The 23954-nt window shown below is 35.6% G+C and overlaps 1 protein-coding gene across 1 annotated transcript in view; it reads left to right on the forward strand.

Annotated features, from left to right (window-relative positions):
* The window catches only part of NAALADL2 (N-acetylated alpha-linked acidic dipeptidase like 2), a 948145-nt gene that overhangs the window by 750216 nt on the left and 173975 nt on the right, over positions 1-23954 (forward strand). The window contains exon 11 of the mRNA XM_030822838.1: positions 15952-16047. Within this exon, the coding sequence (XP_030678698.1) occupies positions 15952-16047 (96 nt within the window). The remainder of the gene's footprint in view (positions 1-15951; positions 16048-23954) is intronic.

Here is a 23954-nt window from a genome sequence, read left to right on the forward strand (position 1 = left end):
TAGGGATTGAACACTGATTTTGGCCTCATCATCACAATTCAACTGAGCCAGCCAGTAGGGAAAAAAAGGTGTAGTCTGAAACATTGGAAACAATGAGAAGTGTACAAAGAACACAGAATTTTTAAGGATATTAATATAACTAAAGACCTCCATTTAGAAATTAGAATGGTTTTATTAGGCTGGGCACGGTGGCTCACGCTTGTAATCCCAGCACTTTGGGAGGCCAAGGTGGGCAGATCACGAGGTTAGATCGAGACCACGGTGAAACCCCGTCTCTACTAAAAATACAAAAAAATTAGCCGGGCGTGGTGGTGGGCGCCTGTAGTCCCAGCTACTCGGAGAGGCTGAGGCAGGAGAATGGCGTCAACCCGGGAGGCAGAGCTTGCAGTGAGCCGAGATCGTGCCACTGCACTCCAGCCTGGGTGACAGAGTGAGACTCTGTCTCAAAAAAAAAAAAAAAAAAAGAATGGTTTTATTAAAGGAAGCATAGAAAAGATTTCTATTAAAGAATGTTAAAATACATATATGTAGTATTTATATCATGGTCATATTTATAGTATATATGACATATTTTTAATAAGGATATGGAATATGTTTCCTTTTTTAAATCCTTGTAGTTTACTTACATAGGCATATTTATGACTGTGTATATAATTATTCCATTTTGGGGACTATTGTTATAATAAATTCATTACCAGAACTCATGTTTTGTTTATTCTCAACCTTTTTTCTTTCATTACATTTTATGAACTAAGCAATGGATAAAACTGTAGATGCTAGACAGCATAGCGGAGGGGAAATTAACTTACTTCTTCCCTCTCCCATCTCCCTTCCAACTGCAAGTCACTAGTCACCTTTGTATTGTGAATGACTTGCAGTTTTGATGAGGAGTTTAGGAAGGGTACTTGGCAATATTAAGTGGCACTATGGTGACTAGAACAAGCACTAGTCTCTCAAAGTCTATCCTGAGCTGTCCCATAAATTATTTCTCTTTATACTGGGTAAATCAGTCACCTTCTTTATGCTAGTTTTTTTTCAATGCAAAAAAAAAAAAGGAATTTACCTAATGTATAATCTTTTCCAGCCCTTGAATATCAATTCCAAATTTAAAATAGGAAGCTAAAAATTAATTTCTAAAAATTGTTAATAAACTTGTGTTTGTTGAGATTTTACTCTTATCCATTTACATGTTAAGGACTTAAACATATATCATCTCATTTAAATACAAGTAGGAAAACATATAGAGGATCGCCCTATGTAAGTAGATTTTTCTAGCTTTCTTAGCAAATTAGGAAATGAGAGTTGTTCTGCGAACAACAATCTGATAACTAATGGCATTTGTCTACATTTCTGTGTGTTTATATATTCTTGTCTCTCTTCTTTTTTGTTTATTTAACAATGTCAATGACCGTGTTTTTTTTTTTACATGTTCAGTGTACAAATAATGACCTGTAGCATAATGAACATTTGTTGAATTGTTACAGATGAAGGAGAAAGGATGAGAATACTTAAGAATTTTTCTCATGACCACACAGATGGCTATGATACTTTATTCTCAGGATCTTAAGCCATTGTATTCTAGTTTTCTGGTCTTCCAATGAATTACCGTTATTTACTATGTTGAATTTTTAATCCACAAATAATACTATAAAAATTTTATCAAATATTCTGGACATTTTTGAGTCATAAAGCCATCTTACCATCTTCTCTTTTGTGTGGAAGTTTTGATCATGTGTGATTCTGATAAAGATTCGGAGACATTCTATTCACATGAACATGTTTATCAGTATATCTGAAGAAATACTAAGCACTGGAGATGCAGTTTAATAAGATCCACTAATATAATAATAATAATGTGTTGGCATTTACTGAACAGTTCTCTGCGCCAGCAACCATTCTGAGTGTTTTGCTTATTGTTCTCATTTAATAATATTGAATATTAATATATAACTGTTAGTATAGATATGAAAATACAGTATGCTATATATGCAAATATAATAACAATATACAATAGTACTCTGAAGGTGATATCAAGATCCCAATATTACATGTGAGAAACTGATTTCAGAGAGCTAAAGTGCATAATTAAAGTTAACAATGGTGAGCAGCAGAGCTAGAATTTAAACCCAGGCCCCAAATTTCTACTTAACTAAGTCTACCATGCTATCTGTATGGAGAGTTTTGTGAGAATTATTGCTCTTCAGATTTGCTTATTCTATCAAATCACAATAAGATAACTTAATAATTGTATAGTTAGATGTGGTACTTTGATTAAGGCACTTTTACAGAGGCAAATAATAATTTCAAGTGAAATTAAATTTGCACACTAAACTTTTTAAAAAATACCTTATAATTGTGAAATTTGCTCACTTATAAATTGTTAACTTGAGAGAGAATTGTCATTTGTAAAATATTGGTCATAAATTTTGTTAAAAGAAACAGTTTTTCTATTTTTTTTCCAACTTGAAATCGCCCTTCAATTGATTCATAAATCAATCAATTACCATTGAGAGACCTGAGGGCAGCAGGAAATTGGGTCCAAGTTAAAAAGAAAAAAGAGGCAATTTGTTTTAAGTCTAGAAGTTTAATGTTCGATTGAAGTTTAATCAGAAGTGACCCATTGTTTGAAAAGTAGAACATCAATGTCTTTTTAATTTCACTGTCATTAAATTAGGACTGGAGAAAATCGAGATAATTGATTATTCTCAAATGAAAATTAAGGGAAGATGCTATCAGAAATCAACTAAAAGTATATTTTCTTTCTTTATATTTTAATTTACAAAGGAAATAGTCTGTTCTATGTTGGAGGTTGGATAATTTGTTGAAGTGAAGCATAGTATATAGTCTTCAGAGACATTCATTGAGAGACAACCTAAGCCATACATGTTTTATCCACTGGGGCAAAAATATTGGCTTTCTTTAACAACTATTCATTCAGTTAAATGGAATTTTTGCTTTAGTGAATTGCAGAATTAATTTAGTGCCTTTATTGGTTTCCAAATGAATAAATGAAAAGAATGATAAAAATAAATGGATTTTGCTAAAGGAAAACATTGCCCTAAATTACAGATACCCCAGAAATCATTCTTAGCCTTTGAAATTAAATCTATCTGTACTCCCTAGAAATACATGGAAAAATAAAGACTTGCATGTAGCCCTTGGTAAGTAGTAGCAGGAATAGAAATATATACATAATTTATCCAGGGACATCTGACTGTATTAATATGAAGTCATTCATATTGTTGCCAAGTGAAATCCCATGGGGTGGGCTACAGGAGAAGAGGGAAGGACAGTTGGGACAGATTTAAACAACCATTCATTTCTAGAATGGTGTCTTTCTTATTTCTGCAGAATTTTACGTATTGGGCTTAATATTTGACAAAAAGATTTTCAAATAACAATGAGTACTATAGTAAGTGATAAAATCTAGATAAACTGCTGTTCCTGGTTTCATTTCCCTGGGTGTTTTCACCCAGATTATGAAACATGAGGTCGTGACTATAAAGGTACTCTCTTCCTATTCTTAGCCAAAGGACTTCGAAGGGCTATAATATCTCTCTCAGGATTTGACGAATGTATTTGTTTCTTCTTAAGCTGATGTTTAGATTCTTTCGCCCTTAACTTTAAGACCTTTAAATCCCCCATTTCTTTCACAGTTGATTAAATACAGCCCTGAGAAAAGCCCTGACTGACTGTTTAACAGAAAGCTTTTCAAGAGGCTAACAGGCTCTGACCTCAAAGAAATGCTGGTGTTAAATCGACTTGAGGCTTTACCAGAGAGACCAGCTTTTATTAATACTAAGACCACATTAAAGTTTGGATTCCTTATGATTGAGACAATTTCTCCTCCTCACCACCCCAAATTTGAGAATATCATTTTTTCTTTTCCTACCTTGAAATTTGTGTAAGTTCTGCATTCTCAGTGATATATGAAATGTAATTTTGTATGTTAATAATGTTATTCATTGTGTTACCATGACGTTGGGTGTGGTACCTGTACTCCAGGCATAGCCAGGATCCACCACTGAGAGCTGAATCACTTACAACAAAATATGTTAGCAGAGTTGGTAAACAGCTGGGGCTCTGAGCCTTGGGAGTGTCTTTCCCTCATCCATAATGACTCTTCCTGGACCCTCCTCCGGGACTTCAGATGACTGGGTGTTAAATAATTACGGAATCATCTATTGGTGTGTCTGATATGCAGAACATCTATCTCCCCAAAGAAAGGAGAAAAGCTAAAGAGAAAAGAGCTCTCAGTTAACCATTTAATGACTTGATGTTATGGTACTAATTCCTTTACTAAACAGTCCAAACTCCATGTGAAAAGAAAGATACCTACTTCCTTAGTAGTTAGTGAAATGATCCAAAATATTTTGGAAAGTTATAGTTTCATATGTTCTGTCTTAAAAATTGAAATATGATAAAGTAGTGCATAGACTTAAAATTACTGAAGAATGGGCAAGCAAAGATTTTAAATTACAGCATTATGCATAGTAGTGTATTTTATTCATGTATGAAATTTATATGAAATGAACACAAATTTTATTTTTTCTCACCTGAGATGATTCTCAAAAATGTATTAATAAATGCTATACTACATTATAATTTAGCAGGCAGGAATAGAAATACATAATTTATCCAGGGACATCTGACTGTATTAAATATAAAGTCAATCGTATGTTTCATTTGGCTATTGTCTATATTATAGACAATGTATTTTAAAATGGTTAAGAGCATAGATAATGCCTGTGATTATTTCCTGGTTTTACTGCTTGGGCAAGATATTCAAACTCACTGTGCCTCAGTTTCTTCATCTATAAAATTGGGATAATAATAACATTTACTTCATAGGATTTTTCTGAGGGTTCATTGAGCTACTATTACAATGTATTTTAGTATCATTTGCCATTATTCATAATACATAAAATACTTTTTCAATTCATATTGTAGAATACAAGAATTGACATAATCTCCTATACATTAGGATATATCCATCTATAGATATTCTCTTTACTTTGGGGAATATCTGTAGATAAACATATACCTTTTACACATCAGTGATTCTCAAGAGATATACAATATCCCACAATATACTGCTCTCACAAAGTAGGCATGCCAGAATCTCTCTCTCTCTCTCTCTTTTTTTTTCCCAGGACGGAGTCTTGCTCTGTCACCCAGGCTGGAATGCAGTGGCACAATCTCAGCTCACTGCAACCTCCACCTCTGGGGTTCAAGCAATTCTCCTGCCTCATCCTCCTGAGTAGCTGAGATTACAGGTGCAAGCCACCATACCTGGTTAACTTTTGTATTTTTAGTAGAGACCAGGTTTCACCATGTTGGCCAGGCTGGTCTCGAACTCCTGAACTCATGATCTGCCCTCCTCGGCCTCCCAAAGTGCTGAAATGATAGGCATGAGCCACCATGCTTGGCCTGGCATGCCAGAATCCCTTAAACAATCTAGATATTTAGTATTTATTTTTGAATGATTCTTGGCTTGAAAACGTTTAGAACCTCTAGCTTAAATTATAATACATATTTTATGATCAGATTATTTTTAAATGTTGATAGCATTGTGACATTCTACCAGGTAGTATTTAACATATATATTGAAAACTCTGTTAAGCCTCCTGCCTATCAGAAAATCTGTATTATCTTGACATTTTGCTGTGTAGCTATTATATCTATAGAAAAGTGATTCAGGTTAGTGTTTTGTTTATTGTTTTGAAGTCATGAAACTGCCTACTACCCTTCTAAGGCTATTTATTATTGAAGGAGAAGAATATTTGGATATAGTGTTTTGAATATGAGTGCATGTATAAAACTCAGCTGATCAAGGTTGAAATTTCAGTCCTGACACAAGATGTGAAACTATAAAAAGTTAAATAAATTTGCTGAAAATCAATTTTTTTAATTTCTAAAACTGGCATGACGAAAGGACCTAAAAGATTTAATAAGTACTTCTTAGATATTAATTAATTCTTTAGGACAAATGAAATGAATCATAAAATAGAAATTCTGAGATTGACCTAAAATGGCAACTTTAAATTTACCAACTAAGGAGGTTAGGACAAAACAAGTAAACAACAAAACAGCAATCTACTCTCAATTTATTTCCTAAGAGAAAAAATATTTTAATATCAAAAGACAGCTGAAAACACAACTTCAGGAAAAAGGACAGCTCTTTGATTAGAATATTTCATGTGCGTCCCTGTAAAGAGACCACTAAACAGGCTTTGTGTGAGCAATAAAACTTTTAATCACCTGGGTGCAGGCCGGCTGAGTCCGAAAAGAGAGTCAGCGAAGGGAGATAGGGGTGGGGCCGTTTTATAGGATTTGGGTAGATAAAGGAAAACTACAGTCAAAGGGGGTTGTTCTCTGGCGGGCAGAGTGGGGGTCACAAGGTGCTCAGTAGGGGAGCTTTTGAGCCAGGATGAGCCAGGAGAAGGAATTTCACAAGACAATGTCATCAGTTAAGGCAGGAACAGGCCATTTTCACTTCTTTTGTGGTGGAATGTCATCAGTTAAGGCAGGAACCGGCCATCTGGATGTGTACCTGCAGGTCACAGGGGATATGATGGCTTAGCTTGGGCTCAGAGTCCTGACATTCCTGTCTTCGTATATTAATAAGAAAAATAAAATGAAATAGTGGTGAAGTGTTGGGACGGTGAAAATTTGGGGGGATGGTATGGAGAGATAATGGGCGATGTTTCTCAGGGCTGCTTCGAGCAGGATTAGGGGCGGCGTGGGAACCTAGAGTGGGAGAGATTAAGCTGAAGGAAGATTTTGTGGTAAGGGGTGATATTGTGGGACTGTTAGAAGAAACATTTGTCATTTAGAATTATTGGTGATGGCCTGGATATGGTTTTGTATGAATTGAAAAACTAAACGGAATAAGAGAAGGAGAAAAACAGGTTATTAAAGGTCTAAGAATTGGGAGGACCTAGGACATCTAATTAGAGTGCCTAAGGAAATTCAGCATAGTCCTGTCAGCAAAGATTATTTATTTACTTCAGGAGTTAAGAGTGGTAGTTTGGGGATAGCACCAGGAGATATCAGCTGTGATGGCTTGGGGAAACAGTGTAAACCGGCAGTGTAAACAAGAGCAGGGCATGTATGAGTAGCTGAGAATGATGAGTAGGAGTATGACTAGACAGAAGATAGTAGGGATGACAAGTTTTTTGGGGGCACAGTCTAAGTTAGTCTGGTGTCTGGAATGAGACTGGGGCCTAATAAAAAGGAGCATCTATACAGGAGCTCAAATGGGCTGTACCCTGTAGCATTCTGAGGACAGGTCTGACTTCTGAGAAGGGAAAGTGGTAAAAGTATTGTCCAGTCCTTTTTAAGTTGGTGGCTGAGCTTGGTGAGGTGTGTTTTTGAAAGACCTTTAGTCCGTTCTACTTTTCCTGAAGATCGAGGACTGTAAGGGATGTAAAGGTTTCACTGAATACTAATAGCCTGAAAAACTGCTTGGCTGATTTGACTAATAAAGCCTGGTCTGTTATCAGACTTTATAGAGGTGGGAAGGCTAAACTGAGGAATTATGTCTGACAGAAGGGAAGAAATGACTTCAATGGCCTTCCCAGACCCTGTACCTATCCAGTGAAAGTGTCTACCTAGACTAAGAGGTATCTTAGTTATCTGACTCGGGGCATGTTGAGTGAAGCTAATTTGCCAGTCCTGGGTGGGGGCAAATCCTCGAGCTTGATGTGTAGGGAAGGGAGGGGGCCTGAATAATCCCTGAGGAGTAGTAGAATAGCAGATGGAACACTGAGAAGTTATTTCCTTGAGGATAGATTTCCACGATGGAAAGAAAATGAGAGGTTCTAAGAGGCGGGCTAGTGGCTTGTACTATAGCATAGCCTGCCTTTGCTGGTGTGTGGCGATTAGGCCTGGTGGAACTGCCATCAATAAACTAAGTGTGATCAGGGTGAGGAACAGGAAAGAAGGAAATATGGGGAAATGAGGTGAATCAGGTGGATCAGAGAGATAGAGTCATGGGGGTCAGGTGTGGTATCAGGAATAATGTGGGAGGTGGGATTGAAGTCTGGGCCAGGAACAATGGTAATTGTGGGACTTAACAAAGAGTGAGTACAGCTGAAGGAGCCGGGGAGCAGAAAGTATATGCATCAGGTATGAGGAAGAAAATAGATTTTGGAAGTTACGAGAAACGTAGAGAGTAAGTTGAGCATAGTTTGTGATTTTGAGGGCCTCTAAAAGTATTTGTGTGTGTGTGTGTGTGAGATGGAGTCTCGCTCTGTTGCCCAGGCTGGAGTGCAGAGGTGTGATCGTGGCTCACTGCAAGCTCCACCTCCTGGGTTCACGCCATTCTCCTGCCTCAGCCTCTCCGAGTAGCTGGGACTACAGGCGCCCGCCACCACGCCCGGCTAATTTTTTTGTATTTTTAGTAGCGACAGGGTTTCACCGTGGTCTCGATCTCCTGACCTCATGATCCGCCCACCTCGGCCTCCCAAAGTGCTGGGATTACAAGCGTGAGCCACCATGTGCGGCCTCTAAAAGTATTAGGGTGGCAGCAGCTACTGCACAGAGACGTGATGGCTAGGCTAAAACAGTAAGGTCAAGTTGTTTGCACACAAAGGCTACAGGGTGCGGTCCTGGCTCTTGTGTAAGAATTCTGACCACACTAACCATGCCTAGGAAAGAAAGGAATTGTTGTTTTGTAAGGGATTGAGGTTTGGGAGATTAATTAGACACAATCAGCAGGGAGAGCACGTGTGTTTTTATGAGAATTATGCTGCGATAGGTAACAGATGAGGATGAAATTTGGGCTTGACTGAAGTAATGGGGTCTGTCTGTGAAGCCTTGCGGCAGTACAGCCCAGGTAATTTGCTGAGCCTGATGGGTGTCAGGGTCAGTCCAAGTGAAAGTGAAGAGAAGCTGGGATGACGGGTACAAAGAAATGGTAAAGAAAGCATGTTTGAGATCCAGAACAGAATAATGGATTGTGGAGGGAGGTATTGAGGATAGGAGAGTATATGGGTTTGGCACTATGGGTTGGATAGGCAAAACAATTTGGTTGATAAGGCATAGATCACGAACTAACTTGTAAGGCTTGTCTGGTTTTAGGACAGGTAAAATGGGGGAATTGTAAGGAGAGTTTATAGGCTTTGAAAGGCCACGCTGTAGCAGGCGAGTGATAACAGTCTTTAATCCTTTCAAAGCCTGCTGTGGGATGGGATATTGGCATTGAGCAGGGTAAGGGTGATTAGGTTTTAATGAGATGGTAAGGGGTGCATGATCGGTTTCCTAGGAGGGAGTAGAGGTATCTTATACTTGTGGGTTAAGGTGGGGGGATACAAGAGGAGGACGCAAAGGAGGCTTTGGATTGGGAAGAAGGGCAGCAATGAGATGCAGCTGTAGTCCAGGAATAGTCAGGGAAGCAGATAATTTAGTTAAAGTGTCTCAGCCTAATAAGGGAACTGGGCAGGTGGGGATAACTAAAAAAGAGGGCATAAAAGAGTACTGTCTAAGTTGGCACCAGAGTGGGGAGTTTTAAGAGGTTTAGAAGCCTGGCTGTCAATACCCACAAGAGTTATGGAGGCAAGGGAAACAGGCCTTTGAAAAGAAGGTAATGTGGAGTGGGTAGCCTCCATATTGATTAAGAAGGGGATGGACTTACTTTCCACTGTGAGTTATCTAAAGCTCGGCAGCTGTGATGGTCTACGGGGCTTCCGAGGCAATTGGGCAGCGTCAGTCTTCAGCTGCTAAGCCGAGGAGTCAGAGAGCCTTGCGCCAGAGTTCCAGGGGCTCTGGGAGTGGCTGCCAGGTGAGCTGAACAGTCCGATTTCCAGTGGGGTCCCGCACAATTGGGGGAATCCAGGGCTGCTGGCATTCCTTGGCCTGGTGGTCAGATTTCTGGCACTTGTAGCAAGCTCCTGGGGGAGGAGGTTCTGGAGGAACGCCTGGCCGCTGCAGTTCAGGCGTTTGGAAGTTCTCGTGTGCTGGAGATGTGGCTGGGGTTTGTCTCACAGTGAAGGCAAGGAATTGCAACTTCTTTCTATTATTGTACACCTTGAAGGCGAGGTTAATTAAATCTTCTTGTGGGGTTTGAGGGCCGGAATTTAATTTTTGGAGTTTTATTTAATGTCAGGAGCAGATTGGGTAATAAAATGTATTTTGAGAATAAGATGGCCTTTTGACCTTTTAGGGTCTAGGGCTGTAAAGTGTCTCAGGGTTGCTGCCAAGCAAGTCATGAACTGGGCTGGATTTTTATATTTGATGAAAAAGAGCCTAAACGCTATCTGATTTGGGATAAAGAAAATGGAGCATTAACCTTGACTTGCCTTTAGCTCCAGCCACCTTTTTAAGAGTAAATTGCTGGGCAGGTGGGGGAGGGCTAGTCACGGAACGAAACTGTAAGCTGGACCAGGTGTGAGGAGGGGAGGCAATAAAAAGATTATAGTGTGGAGGAGCGGAGGCTGAGGAAGAATTGGCACCGAGCTCGGTCTGGCGAGGAGCAGCCTGGGGAGGAGGGGAGAGGTCAGATGGGTCTGTAGAAAAGGAAGATTAGAAAGACTCAGGGACGCTTGGGGTTGCGACTGAGGGGACAGGCGGGAGGGAAAGAAGGAAGATTAGGGATGAGTTGCATTGGGAACAGAGACTAGAGAGGGACAGATGTGTAAAAGAATGCCTGGACGTCAGGCACCTCAGACCATTTGCCCATTTTACGACAAGAATTATTTAGATCTTGTAGGATGGAAAAATTGAAATTGCTGTTTTCTGGCTATTTGGAAGTACTGTCGAGTTTGTATTGGGGTCAAGCAGCATTGCAGAAGAAAATAAGATGCTTTGATTTTAGATCAGGTGAGAGTTGAAGAGGTTTTAAGTTCTTAAGAACACAGGCTAAGGGAGAAGAAGGAGAAATGGAAGGTAGAAGCTTGTCTTCCTTTTGCCTTCCTTTGCCTTCCTTTTCTGTAGCTACTAAGAATGACTTCATTGATTTCATTAATAAAAAGGCATTTATATTTAATACTCATCTAGTTAAGCCTTGCAAAGTGTAGAGAAACCAGAAAGGGAAGTCAAAGAATTCTGTGGCTCTATTCATTCAACAAGTGCTGTAAAGCAGCTCAGCTATCACTTAATGTATGTGATGAATTTTATCATTAATTTTAAAATCTTAAAATGAACTCTAGTGTTTCGTTTCATAGGCTTGAACACTTCTTATTTTTGTTTTGCAATTTCTATAGTGTTCTCTGTATTATCTGGATCTGTCAACCTGGCTTTATCTGAGTACTTGACATGCAGGGTTATGGAGAGTAAGTAGCAGTAGATTGACGATGAAGATGTGAATTCCAGTCCAGATTCTGCCACTTACTAGCAGAATCTAGTCAGATAAAGCTTCTGAATTTCAGTCTTCTCATCCATAAAGTGAAGATGATTAACAACAGTTTACTAATCTTAAATAGTTGTGACTATACCTGTATCCCTTATCTCATGTTCCCCATAAATATGGGCACATACTATATGTGAATAAAAATTAAAAATTAAAAAACAATGTATATTAAAGCATCACATAAAACCTTAAAGCACTCAGTAAATTTTAAGAAACGATGGGATTAAGAAGACAGCAGACAAGGTTTTAGTAATCTCAAACAGATGAGCAGGAAAGCAGACAAAAATTACCAATACCTCGAATAAAAGAGAAGATGTAACCTAGATCCCATTAAAAAGGTGATAAGAAGATGTTGTGAACAATTTAAAAACAATATATTGGACAATTTAGATGAAATAGACAAATTATTTGAAAAACAACTTAATTAAAACTGACCTAAAAAGAAGGGCAAGAAAGATCTCTTTAGGATAATAGAAATGTCCCATCGAAAGGTTGTTTTACTTTGAGGTATAATTTATACATAAAAATGCATAAATCTGAAGTTTTAAGTTAGATATCTTTTGACAATTGTATATCCATGTAAACATCCAAATCTAGAAAACCGAATTTATTTGTAGCTAACCCATAACTATTTAGTTCATACAGCTTTTATTTGTGCCTTACCTAAAGGTTCTTTTATAAATGTAAAATACTTCCATTTTATAGTTAGTCCTGAGTAGAGGAGAAGGAAGGCAAATGTCTGAACTAGAATTAAAATCTTGAGGTCTGCTCTTAGAAGCACTGTTCCAAGCTTTACTTCGGAAATTTTATTGAAGGCATGGCGATTATAGTGTGTTAATTGGTGGATCCTAAATGATCCTAGAACCTGTGAATGTGAACTTATATGGATAAAGGATATGTGCAAATAAAATTATGAATCTTGAGATAACTGGGTGGGCTCAAAATCCTATGACAAGTGTTTCTCTGAGAGAAGAGATGACAGATAGAGAAGGAGGTCATGTGAAGAACAAAGCAGAAATAAGAGCTACATAGCTACAACTAAAGAATATTTACAGCCACCAGAATCCTGAAGAGTCAAGGAAGGAATCTCATAAAGCCTCAGGGAATGAATAGAGGGGTGCAGAGCCATAGGTGATATCAATATGGACAGCAAAACAAAAATGCTCTTGAGTTCTCAAACATCTTTCTAGCTCATAAGCTGATGGTTTGTTTTTTGTTTTTTGGGGTTTTTTGTTTGTTTTTGAGGCATAAACTAAAGGTATCTAGGCTTCAGAGAACTACCTTCAGGTGTAATTGAACAAAAAAACACAACGAATATTATAATTATTTTTTCCTTCCTGATGTGAAATCATACTGCATTGGTCACTTGCAATGTGTTAGGTATAAACAAGTTGTTTGCCTCTTCCTCTTCTTTTGCTGGAAATAAACAAAAAACAATTCTCAAGAAAGTTGAAGGGAGAGGATGTAAAAAGAGATCTCTCTGTGACTCATATGTAGAGTTAATAATAAACTCTGTATAGTTAGTGCTGTGAGATCTTAGAATTTGTGGGGCTGATAAATAGGATCTTGGACGTGACCTCAGTCATTTTTTTAAGTCAGCTTATTAATACAACCAAACTTTCCAGAGTTCCTCCACATTTTCCTGATCTTTATGCCAGACATGCCTAAATGGATTCTTCTTTTTAGAATAACAGCACAGATTTGGAAGCATTAACAAATACTAATCACTTATTTTACTGCATGGAATAGTTAATATTTATTAAGAAAGCTTAATAGCTTGGTGATATCTATTCACTCAATTGTTTACCTTCAAAATATCAATTAAAGACATTCATTATAAGATGCCTTAATTTGTGAAATACTCTGCTAAGTGAACCTTTTCTTATTTCTTTGTAGTTGTCCTTTAGCTTTTCCAACCTCATGATCTGACTAAAAAGTGCGAGGTAACAAAAAATTACATAAACATAAATTATTTAGTTAATGATACATGGTATGTATAATAGATAGGATAAGTATACACTCGGTGATTAAGGCAAACTATGTCAGAGATTAGCTTAAAGAAAGCCTAAAATACGAATACTGCATCAAATGGATGTATTTTATTGGCATATAAGAACTTTAGGACTGAAAACATATCTGGATTGATTGAAATGATTCACATTTTTAAGATTGGCATTATAATTAATTACCCCCACCTCAAAAGTACTTTACAAGAAATAGCAACATGTTTGGGAAGCACAGACACATATATGTACACACTGACACAGAGTTGATTTCTAGCATCGAGTTTCTAAAAACTGTTTTGTGACATTGTAGAATTATTAATCACTTGTTTTTTTCATGTTTTACTTTGTATATTTGGGTAGAATTAACATTTCTAATATCTCTTCCAAGTCTAAAATAAGGATACTAAATCAATCTAGATAGAAGTACAGAAGTGCCTTGAATATTTTGAATAAAGCTAATGCTAGGACCTAAAAAGTGTAATATGAAAATGAGTGTATTCAGAAAACAATGTGCTAATATTGTTCCACATTTGACCCTTGGATAGTTACAGTTCTATTTAAACTCCACATTACCTCAGGTCTATTTTACTTTGAATAGCTATGAGAATGTCATGTTTCAAAAATTATGGGTGTTATTACCTTTTTCCTCATTCCAGCATATTATGAATGTCAGTGCCATTCAAAGCTTGCTCGCAAGTGTTTTAATTTCATATATTAAATTTAAGTATTGATGTGTATGCCTTCTGATTGCAGAAAAGAGAATATTGCAATGTGAGACGTGCACATGGGACTTTTTAGATTTAATTTTATTTAGTCTAAGCAAGGAGTTTTTGATGATATCATTTAAACTGTGCGTAGTGTTTTTGCTGCATGTTGAGAGTAGATAGATGAAGGCTTGCAGGAAATTGGAACAAAAGGTGGGGAAATGATCTTTGTTAACATAAACACACAGAATCTTGGGATATTAATCACTTTGGCCATGGAGAGATTTCATGATACAGGAATGAAAGTGTGAGCTGTAGCCTCGAATAAACCTGGATTTGAGCCCTAGGTCTACTCACTGGTTCTCATTTGTAAAGAGGGAGTAATAATAGTTTCTGTCTGATAGGTATGTCTGTTGATTAAACTAGGTGACATGTGGAGAGTACTTGTCCCAGTACTGATACACAGAAAGCACTATAGTTATTCTATTCATCTCAGGCCATGTATCTTTGAGTGCCAGCTAAAGAGAAGGCATTGCTTTTGTTCATTTAATCGCTACTAACCATATGTGACAAAATGTTTCAAATTATTGTTTCTGAAAAACATGCAAAAGGGTTCATTTTGGTGTGGTTGTGAGTTGAAGTTTAGTTAACTCACTCTAGCCTAGAATGTAATTACACATGACCCTAGAATATTTTCTTCTCTTCCATGTATGTGCTAACACTGAATTTCACCATATTTACATCCCACCCTCATTTCAATGTCTTTGTTTCTATTGGTTCATCTACTTATAATGGTTTTTCTGGGTAACTTTATTGAACTCTGAATTCCTTTTCCTGAAGACTATGACCCATTAATTTATCCCTCATATTTTTTGTATTTTTAATACAAATACTCTTCTGGGTACTTTCTCTAGCATTAAAAATATGTCCATGTCAATGTTATCTTATACACAGTGAATACAGTTTTTGTTGATTCTTTAACTTTCTTTAGCTAGTAATCTATTTTTTAACTTTTCAAGATAATCTTAATTTCTAGAAAGAATAATGTAGTTCATAGTTGATGTCTCATTTCTCCTCATATTTACTCCTCACCTGATTTTATTCTGTATCCTGTTCTCGCAACTCCACAGAATCTTCTCTGACAGAAGAAACCAAGTATCTCCGAAGTGCCCCCTCTAAGGCATAATTTTCATCTTAATCTTACTGTATTTCCTTGCTTTCTTTTCTGTATTGATTATTTATTCCCATTCTCTACTTTTTGACTCCCATGGAATAACAGTTACATGCAATAACAGTTACATGCTTCTCCATACACTTTTCTGACAATTCCATCTATAACATCTTCATGAGTTTTGCTTTTATCTTTCCACCTCTTAAGTATTGGTGCCACTCAGAGATCTTACCACTTAGAGATCTGTTCTACACTCAGTATACTTCTAAGTCTATGTGTGTTTCACATTACATTTTAACTACCATGTAAATGTTTCTCAAATTATTGTTATATCTCCAGTTCAGAATTTGGTCTTGAACTTCAGACCAATATAGTCATACACCATCTAGATGATTTTTTGAATGTCCCACAAACATTTCACCTCAAATATTTAAGATTTTCTGCCCTAAACTCTCACATTTCTATAATTTCTAAATTAATTAAATATTAACCTATTTATTCTATCAAACAAGAGTGGAACATAACAAGTTGATGTATCTGATCATTTTAATTTATAAATATTCTGTGATGGGTAGTTAGATCAGGAGAATGAAATCCAGCAATCAACAGAAACCTTAAGGCAATTTAGAATCCTTTTTAATCTTTAAAGAAAATCCAATAAACACTTGAAAAACAAAATCAATGAAGAGTTTTAAATGTTTCTTTTTTGATTTGCCGCAGGGTCCGAGTTTTCTCTCCGAGGCCCTTTTTTCTACACGAGCAACAAAAATTGAAGAAACGGATCCGTCTTTCAACCTTCATGAAACCATTACTAAGGTAGGGGAGAAGTGCATTCATAAATAGGTGGGAAATATTTGTTCTTTATTGGTAGATGGAGTAAAGGAACATAACCAATCAAGAGTAATCCATATATTTTCATTTGTAGAATATATGAGAAAGGATTTTAGTACATCCTATTATTTTACTAAGGAATAAATAATTCGTTCAAGATCATACAGACCCATAACTGATCATTTGTATCACAAATCAATTTTTAATAAAACAATGAGTTTTTTTCCCTTAATCTGAAAGAAGAGTTGTATGATAATCTCAAATATACCTCTTCACTTTAGATTATGGGGAAATAAAAAATGGACCTTTGCATTTTTCTGTCTTCAATAGTTTGTTTAAATAGTTAAGGTACTTGTTTATGATAATTTTTAGTTGCAGAAAAAAAGGCTACTTTTTAAAATGAAAAAGACTGCATTTATAATTAGAAAGTCTTTTACTGAATGGCAATCATACTTATATTTTTAACATACAGATGTCCCCCAACTTGTAATGGTTCAACTTTCTATTTTTTGGCTTTATGGTGGTTCAAAAACACTACGCATTTAGTAGAAATCCTATATCAGGTACCCATACAACCATTCGGTTCTTCACTTTCAGTGCCATATTCGACAAATTACATGAGATATTCAAGACTTTTTTCTATAAAATAGGCTTTGTGTTAGATTTTGTCCAGTCGTAGGCTAATGTAAGTGTCTGAGCATATTTAAGATAGGCTGGGCGAAGATACGATGTTCAGTGTTGTTTGTATTAAATTCATTTTCAACATGTATTTTTAACTTATGGACATAACCCCGTCATAAGTTGTGAAACGTGTGTATTTTTATAGCAGTGAGTTAATTATATAAAGAAAATTAAATTTTACGGTATGGAGCAAATAAGTTTAATGTTCCTGACATCACATGGCATCATATGGATTTTTACATTTACCAATTATTTAACCTGTCATCACCTGCCTTTTGGGGATAGACTTTATAGAGAATACTGACATTTTGGTACCATTAAAATAATGTCTCTCTCTATGTATATATATATGAATTATTTATATTTTTATATTTATGTATGGATTATTTACATATATATATTTTCTTGAAAGATTGAATCATTCTTAAATCTTAGTGCAACTTTATGTAGTTGTTTTTTTCTTTAAAAAGGAGGAAATATGGTAAAGCGAACTGAGTGAGTGTCAATAGAATGAGCTCGGAATACAAAGACTAGAGCCCGTGTCTGTCTTTGACCCTGAAGAGCTGTGTGAATTAATTTTTTTCCAAACCTTTAAAATAAGAGGAGTTTGAATTACATTTTACTTAAAATTATTCTAAGCTCAAAATATCTAAATCTTAGCTATACATTTATTATGTTTGGCAAAATCACCTAACAGGAAGCCTATCCCAGTTCTTTATTTAGTTTTTAGTATCCCCCTCCTTTGATCATATTTTTTTTGTATATAACAGGATAGAAGTGCACCCAAAACACCTCCTTAGTATTCAAAATCTTAGCTGTATTTCTAATACTTGGAGATTTTATATATATACATATATATATATACACACACATATATTATATATACGTATATATACACACACACATACACACATATAAACATGCATTAATGAATATATAGTTTAATGAATTCATATATATTCATAAATATATATGATATATTTCTAATACTTGGAGATTTTATATATATGTATATACTCAGACACACACATAAGCACTCATGAATGGATATATATTTTTATGAATTCATATACATTCCTATACATATATATGAATATATATATTTAAATGAATTCAAATACAATGAATATATATATTTGTTCAAATATTCTAGACACTCAGAGTCTACATTTATTTATTTTTAAGCAAAGCATTAGAGAATTTTAGGGCAATGAAATAGCAATATTTTCTCCATTTTTTTCCTGCTTTTGTGGGAATCATTTAAATCAACGATTTTTGTGGAAGGGATAATTTGAGGCAATGTTGACATGAGACATAGAATGAAATGATGGTGTCTAGCATCAGAAATCCTCAGCCAGAGAAAATGCTAGGCTTTTCATTTCAGAGGTATAAACATATACTGATTCTCGTTGCCTGAAGTCTTGACCACACTTAAGAATTTCAACTCCTGAGAACATGTAGGGAAGCAAGGATTGGTCAGAAATGGAGTACAGGGGCACAGAACACATCCTGAACGTATGCAATTGTTCTTTTTTAATTAGTGTGAAACAGACAGAAAATAGAGGCCGTTAGAGAGAAGATAACGGATTTGTTCACAGATATTGGAATATATTTTACGTGTGTTTTCAAATATGTTTGATGAGTGAACAGATAGTTATTGACCCATTAAGTGGATATTGGAAAGAATTATATGTCCAAGAGAAGATACAACCTGCATAGGTTGAGAAGCAAGAGTTCCGTGAGGTTTTTTTATGATGACATATAACTTACCCAATGTTGATTCTGTTTCCTCAGTCATCATGTCTACTTGCACTCATGTTGGAAACATTGATCAAGGAATGAAATTGTGCTTCACAAGTTCAGTCTTACTTCACCAATAGCAGAACTGAGAAACCATAAGATGAAGTAATTAATAGATACTTCATTTTAATGTCAGATTTTATCAACAGAAAAATGAAATATATAGAGGGGTTGAATAGAGTACAGGATATATGGAGCATGGGTTTTAGTTCTATCGTGGCTACAAAATTGTTATTCTATTTAGTAGAACTTTGTTTTATTTTCTATGACAAAAAGGAGTACACTCATAATGCGTTTCCTTGCTAGGATTCTGTGAGGTTGAAATAGATGATGTATACATTTTCTCTAGAAATGAAGTATGTATTTAATTAAGTATTACTATTAACTCATTAAAAAAACTAGTATTAAAATCTGTCAAGTAGGCCCTTATCTGCATTTTCTGAATTTTGTGTTTACTATAAAATATACATATATGGATAATATAGATATAAAAACGTAACCAAACTAATTTTAAATGCTAAGAGTACACTAAGTTAGTGTGTACAAACAGAATATAAATTTTAATTTGTGAAGAGTTGAGGCCTTTAGAATACTTTTTTTCACTAAGGATAAATAGTATTTTTATCAACGTATCAACATATCACAGTTATAGTATGCTTCTATTCTGAATAATAGTGTGGTTTATAAATAACATTCAGCCTTGAAATTTAAAAACCCATCTAGGTATACATTCTCAGTTCTCAATTATGACAAAACCAATTTTCACAAAAATATGAAAAACACTTGGTAAAATTATGAAGCAAAATGATTACTAGTATCATGTCAATATTAAAGCATTTTCAAGAAACTAGAGGTAATTGAAATTCTGAAGATACTACTTTTTATTTCTTCCAATAAAAGTTTGTATTTGATATAGCATCATAGCACAATCACATATTTTATATTACCTAATTAATTAAATATAATAAATATGTATATCTAATATAATATAAACATGTAATACAACGATTATCCTCTTCCAATGAGTAACTCTTTTTCTTCTAGACTTTGCTATAGATTACAAGTATGATTTCATGCCAAATTAAATTTTAATTTCTACATATTAGGAAGTTAATAATTTATAAATAGGGTTTTGCTGAATGTAAACAATATTTTATTTTATTTTATCATTTGTGTAAATTTATGGGGTAGAAGTGCAATTTTGTTACATGAACAGATCTCATAGTGGTTTGGTTAGGGCATTTAGAGTATCTCCCAAGTGACATACGTTAAGCAATAAAATAAATAAACCATACTCATATGTGGGATGTGAACTGTGAGTCCTTGAAAGTAGCTTTCCACTGTTTTCCTGTAGTTCTTTTTTTTTTTTCTTTTTTTTTTTTTGTTTTACAAAGTTTGAATTTGTCTTGGCGTTTGTCTTTTTGGTATAAAGCATGACACCTAAGAAAATAACGAATGAGGCTCAATATTGATGCCAATAGGTGTAATTCATCATGACTTCAATGACAGTCAGGTGGTACAGTATAAAGTTGCTGAAGGGCAACACATGCTGCATCAGTGTTGGAGATGTTTTTCTTTTCTTTTTTTTTTGAGATGGAGTCTCGCTCTGTCGCCCAGGCTGGAGTGCAGTGGCTCGATCTCGGCTCACTGAAAGCTCCGCCTCCCGGATTCATGCCATTCTCCTGCCTCAGCCTCCCGAGTAGCTGGGACTACAGGCGCCCGCCCACCATGCCCTGCTAATTTTTGTATTTTTAGTAGAGACGGGGTTTCATCGTGTTAGCCAGGATGGTCTCGATCTCCTGACCTTGTGATCCGCCCGCCTTGGCCTCCCAAAGTGCTGGGATTACAGGCGTGAGCCACCGCGCCCAGCCCCTGAAGTTGTTTTTCTTATCTCCCATAATTACATTAAAATTATCATAGAAACCAAACTAATTCCTTCATTGACTAAACCTAAACATGAATTAAATGCCAATGTAAATCCTAGGTACTTAATCCTTTAATAAGTGAATAAAAATGGCCATGTATTCATGTTTTTAAATAGGCTTATTTTTCCTTCCATGCCTAGGAATTTTCTAGTTATGTTTCTAAAGTTTCAACATTTATCTCCTAAATTGTTATTAGCTATCTACACATTCTAATAATCTACTATAGTCCCAACATTCAGCAAGACACTTGCAATACCAAAATGGTTACTACACAGGAGAGATCTAAGAGAATAAACAAGGTAAATAAATCATTTTAGTAAATTATGTCATATTAAAAGAGATGATAGTAATGTGGACAAAATATGGGAGGAAAGAAGATGGAGCTTTTGCCTCTGACACGGTTTGGGTCTGTGTCCCCACCCAAATCTCATGTCAAATTGTAATTCCCAGGTGTTGCAGGGGGGACCTAGTGGAAGGTGATTGAATCATGGGGGCAAACTTCCCCCTTATTGTTCTCGTGATAGTGAATGAATTCTCACAATATCTGACGGTTCAAAAGTGTGTGGCACTTCCCCCTCTCTCTCTCTCTCTCCTACTCCCTCATGGTAAGATACACTTGCTTCCCCTTCCCCTTCTGCCACGATTGTAAGTTTCCTGAGGCCTTCTAGCCATGCTTCCTGTACAGCCTGTGGAACTGTCACCGCAGAGGTGACATTTGAAGAATTTAAGGAATTTCAACTTGATCTTAATGTCAATGAGTTTCTTTTGACAGTGCTTTAAAGATCAGGTTGTTGATAAGAGTGTGTGAAAAATAATTACATGTATTTTGGAAAACAGAGACAGATTTGTGAGACAGTTTTAAGATTGGAGGACAGGATGTATGATATAGGAGCCATGAAATAGCGTGAAGAGTCAAAGATAATTTTAATAGTTCTATCTTAAGAAAAGTTGATATTATTTCTTAATTATTAATTCAATTAGGGGCTAGCTTGGAGAAAGCGATGATGACTTTGACATTGGATATGTGGAGTTTTGTAGTGCCATAGAGCACGTAATCAGATACATCAAGGAGGCTGTTGAACATGAGGTTGTAGCTCAGAAAGAAGTAAGGTCTAGAAATGCACTGTCATGTATAGTAACCACTAGTCACATGTGGATTTAAATGAAAAATAATTAGAGTAAATAAAAGTTCAATTTCTCAGTGGCATTAGCCATAATTCACATGCTTAGTGATCATGTATGATAGTGGCTACTGTATTTGGCAGCACAGGTTACAGAAAATTTCCATCATGACTGATAGTGTAGATGATGTTACCTTAGCAACACTGGTCCAGATGAGGAAGAGTAAAATGAGACAGGCTAAAAGACCCAGGATAGAGCGGTTCGTGTAGTCCTCAAGAAAGAAATATTATAAGGAGAAAATGTTCAAAAGACTATTCACCCAATCAACTGCTCACTCATTATAACTTTTGAACCAATTTTTTGGAATTCTTGTTTCCCACTTCATTTATGCCCAATCCTCAGATATTTGCTATTCTCAGTAAAAAGCTCCACCTGGCTTGTTCCTCATTACTTTAGTCTACTTTTAACAGATGCAAAATCCTGTATTTATTTTATGTTTTTGGATTTAATATGTTATCACTTTCTTGCTAAAATTCTGTCCCTAATAAACACTCAATTAATGATAATTGGTAACTTGTATTAAAACAAATGAAACAAAATACTGTAGCTACATTTAGAAGAAAAATACTTTAAAAATCAAATGTGAATATACGGCACTTGGAGTGCCAGAAGAAGTTCTATCTATTATATTATGAGATAGGTAGTACCTTTCGTCTGGCACCTCAAATGCTCTATAGTATATATAAAAATCTCTGAATATGAATGGTACATCTAGTGAAACAAAAATGCCCTGATCTATGTGGTACCATGGAAACCAGCAAATGGCCTAATTCTGCTTGTAACTTTCCTCAAGAAGTATCAGTTTATGGCTGGGCGCAGTGGCTCACGCTTGTAATCCCAGCACTTTGGGAGGCCGAGGCGGACGGATCACGAGGTCAGGAGATAGAGACCACAATGAAACCCCGTCTCTACTAAAAATACAAAAAAATTAGCCGGGCGTGGTGGCGGGCGCCTGTAGTCCCAGCTACTTGGGGAGGCTGAGGCAGGAGAATGGCGCGAACCCAGGAGGCGGAGCTTGCAGTGAGCCGAGATTGAGCCACTGCACTCCAGCCTGGGCAACAGAGCGAGACTCCATCTCAAAAAAAAAAAAAAAAGTATCAGTATATTTGTCCTTTCATTGCTTTTCTCATGTTCAGAAAAAAAAATTCCTTATTTTTCAATGGCATAGGATATATAAGATTAATGATATAGGGCTTTCATAAGATTCTGTTTACATATTACAAAAACAGGAAGAGATGGATACACGTTTCTTCCTGTTTTTGTAATATGTAAACAGGATCTTTGAGTAAAATGATTTGGGTATTACAATATGACAAAGAAAAAGTAGTAGGAATAATATGGTATTGATTTCCATTATATATGTGAAGAAAGTGTCACAGTGATATTAAGTTTCAGAATAAGAAAATATTTGTGTAAAGCCTGGAAATCAAGGTAATTTTTATAGAGTTTAAATTCTAGCAATAGAGTTATATTTTCCCTTACTTTATAGCTATACATTTTAACTCAGTTTTGCAGGGGTGTGAATAAAGGTTAATGGTGGGGTCATCAATTATTTAAAAATTAAATAATTTTAATTGTTAACGATTTCTGTAATTATTAATTCAATTTGGCTGTCAATCGTCCTTTAGAGTCAATTAACCTTGGTCTCTTTGATTAATAGATTTATATTTGCTAACATACTATTTTAAATACATGACTTTCAAAATATAAATCTGAATTATTTAAAAATGTCACATTTAAAATCTGTATCTGTTGTTATAATGTTCTTAAGATTCTTGGAGCATGGTAACTGAAAACTTAAAATGATCTTCTCATTTTATAACTATAAAATAAAGAGGCAGACTAAACTGTAGAATAAATTATCTTGAGATGCCATTCTAAGCTATAGCTTTGAAAACTATATCTCAGTAGCGTTTCATAAAGTAAAAGAAAAAGAAAGATCCCAAATACCTTTTATTTAGTTTTTGAGTTTCAAAAATGTTAATCAGGCTAATAGAATTCCTGGTACGGTACATGTTTTTTAAATGCTTAGAAAACCTGGCTAGAATTTTTCATCTGAATGAGCAAATCTGTCTTCCAGGTATGTCTAATGTTGATAAATTGTTTGAATAAAATATGAAAATATTGTATTCTATTTAAGGAAACAAGTTTAAGGTTATTCTAATCTGTATTTGTACATTTGAGGTAATTCTGAAGCTATGAATTTAGAGCTTTTAAAAAAAATCAATTTTTTCTGCTATATCAAATTATTGTTACTAGATGCAAAATGTCTCCATAGAGATTTGTACTCTTAGCTTTCATGAC

This window comes from Nomascus leucogenys, chromosome 11, assembly GCF_006542625.1.
Source record: "Nomascus leucogenys isolate Asia chromosome 11, Asia_NLE_v1, whole genome shotgun sequence".
NCBI lineage: Eukaryota > Metazoa > Chordata > Mammalia > Primates > Hylobatidae > Nomascus > Nomascus leucogenys.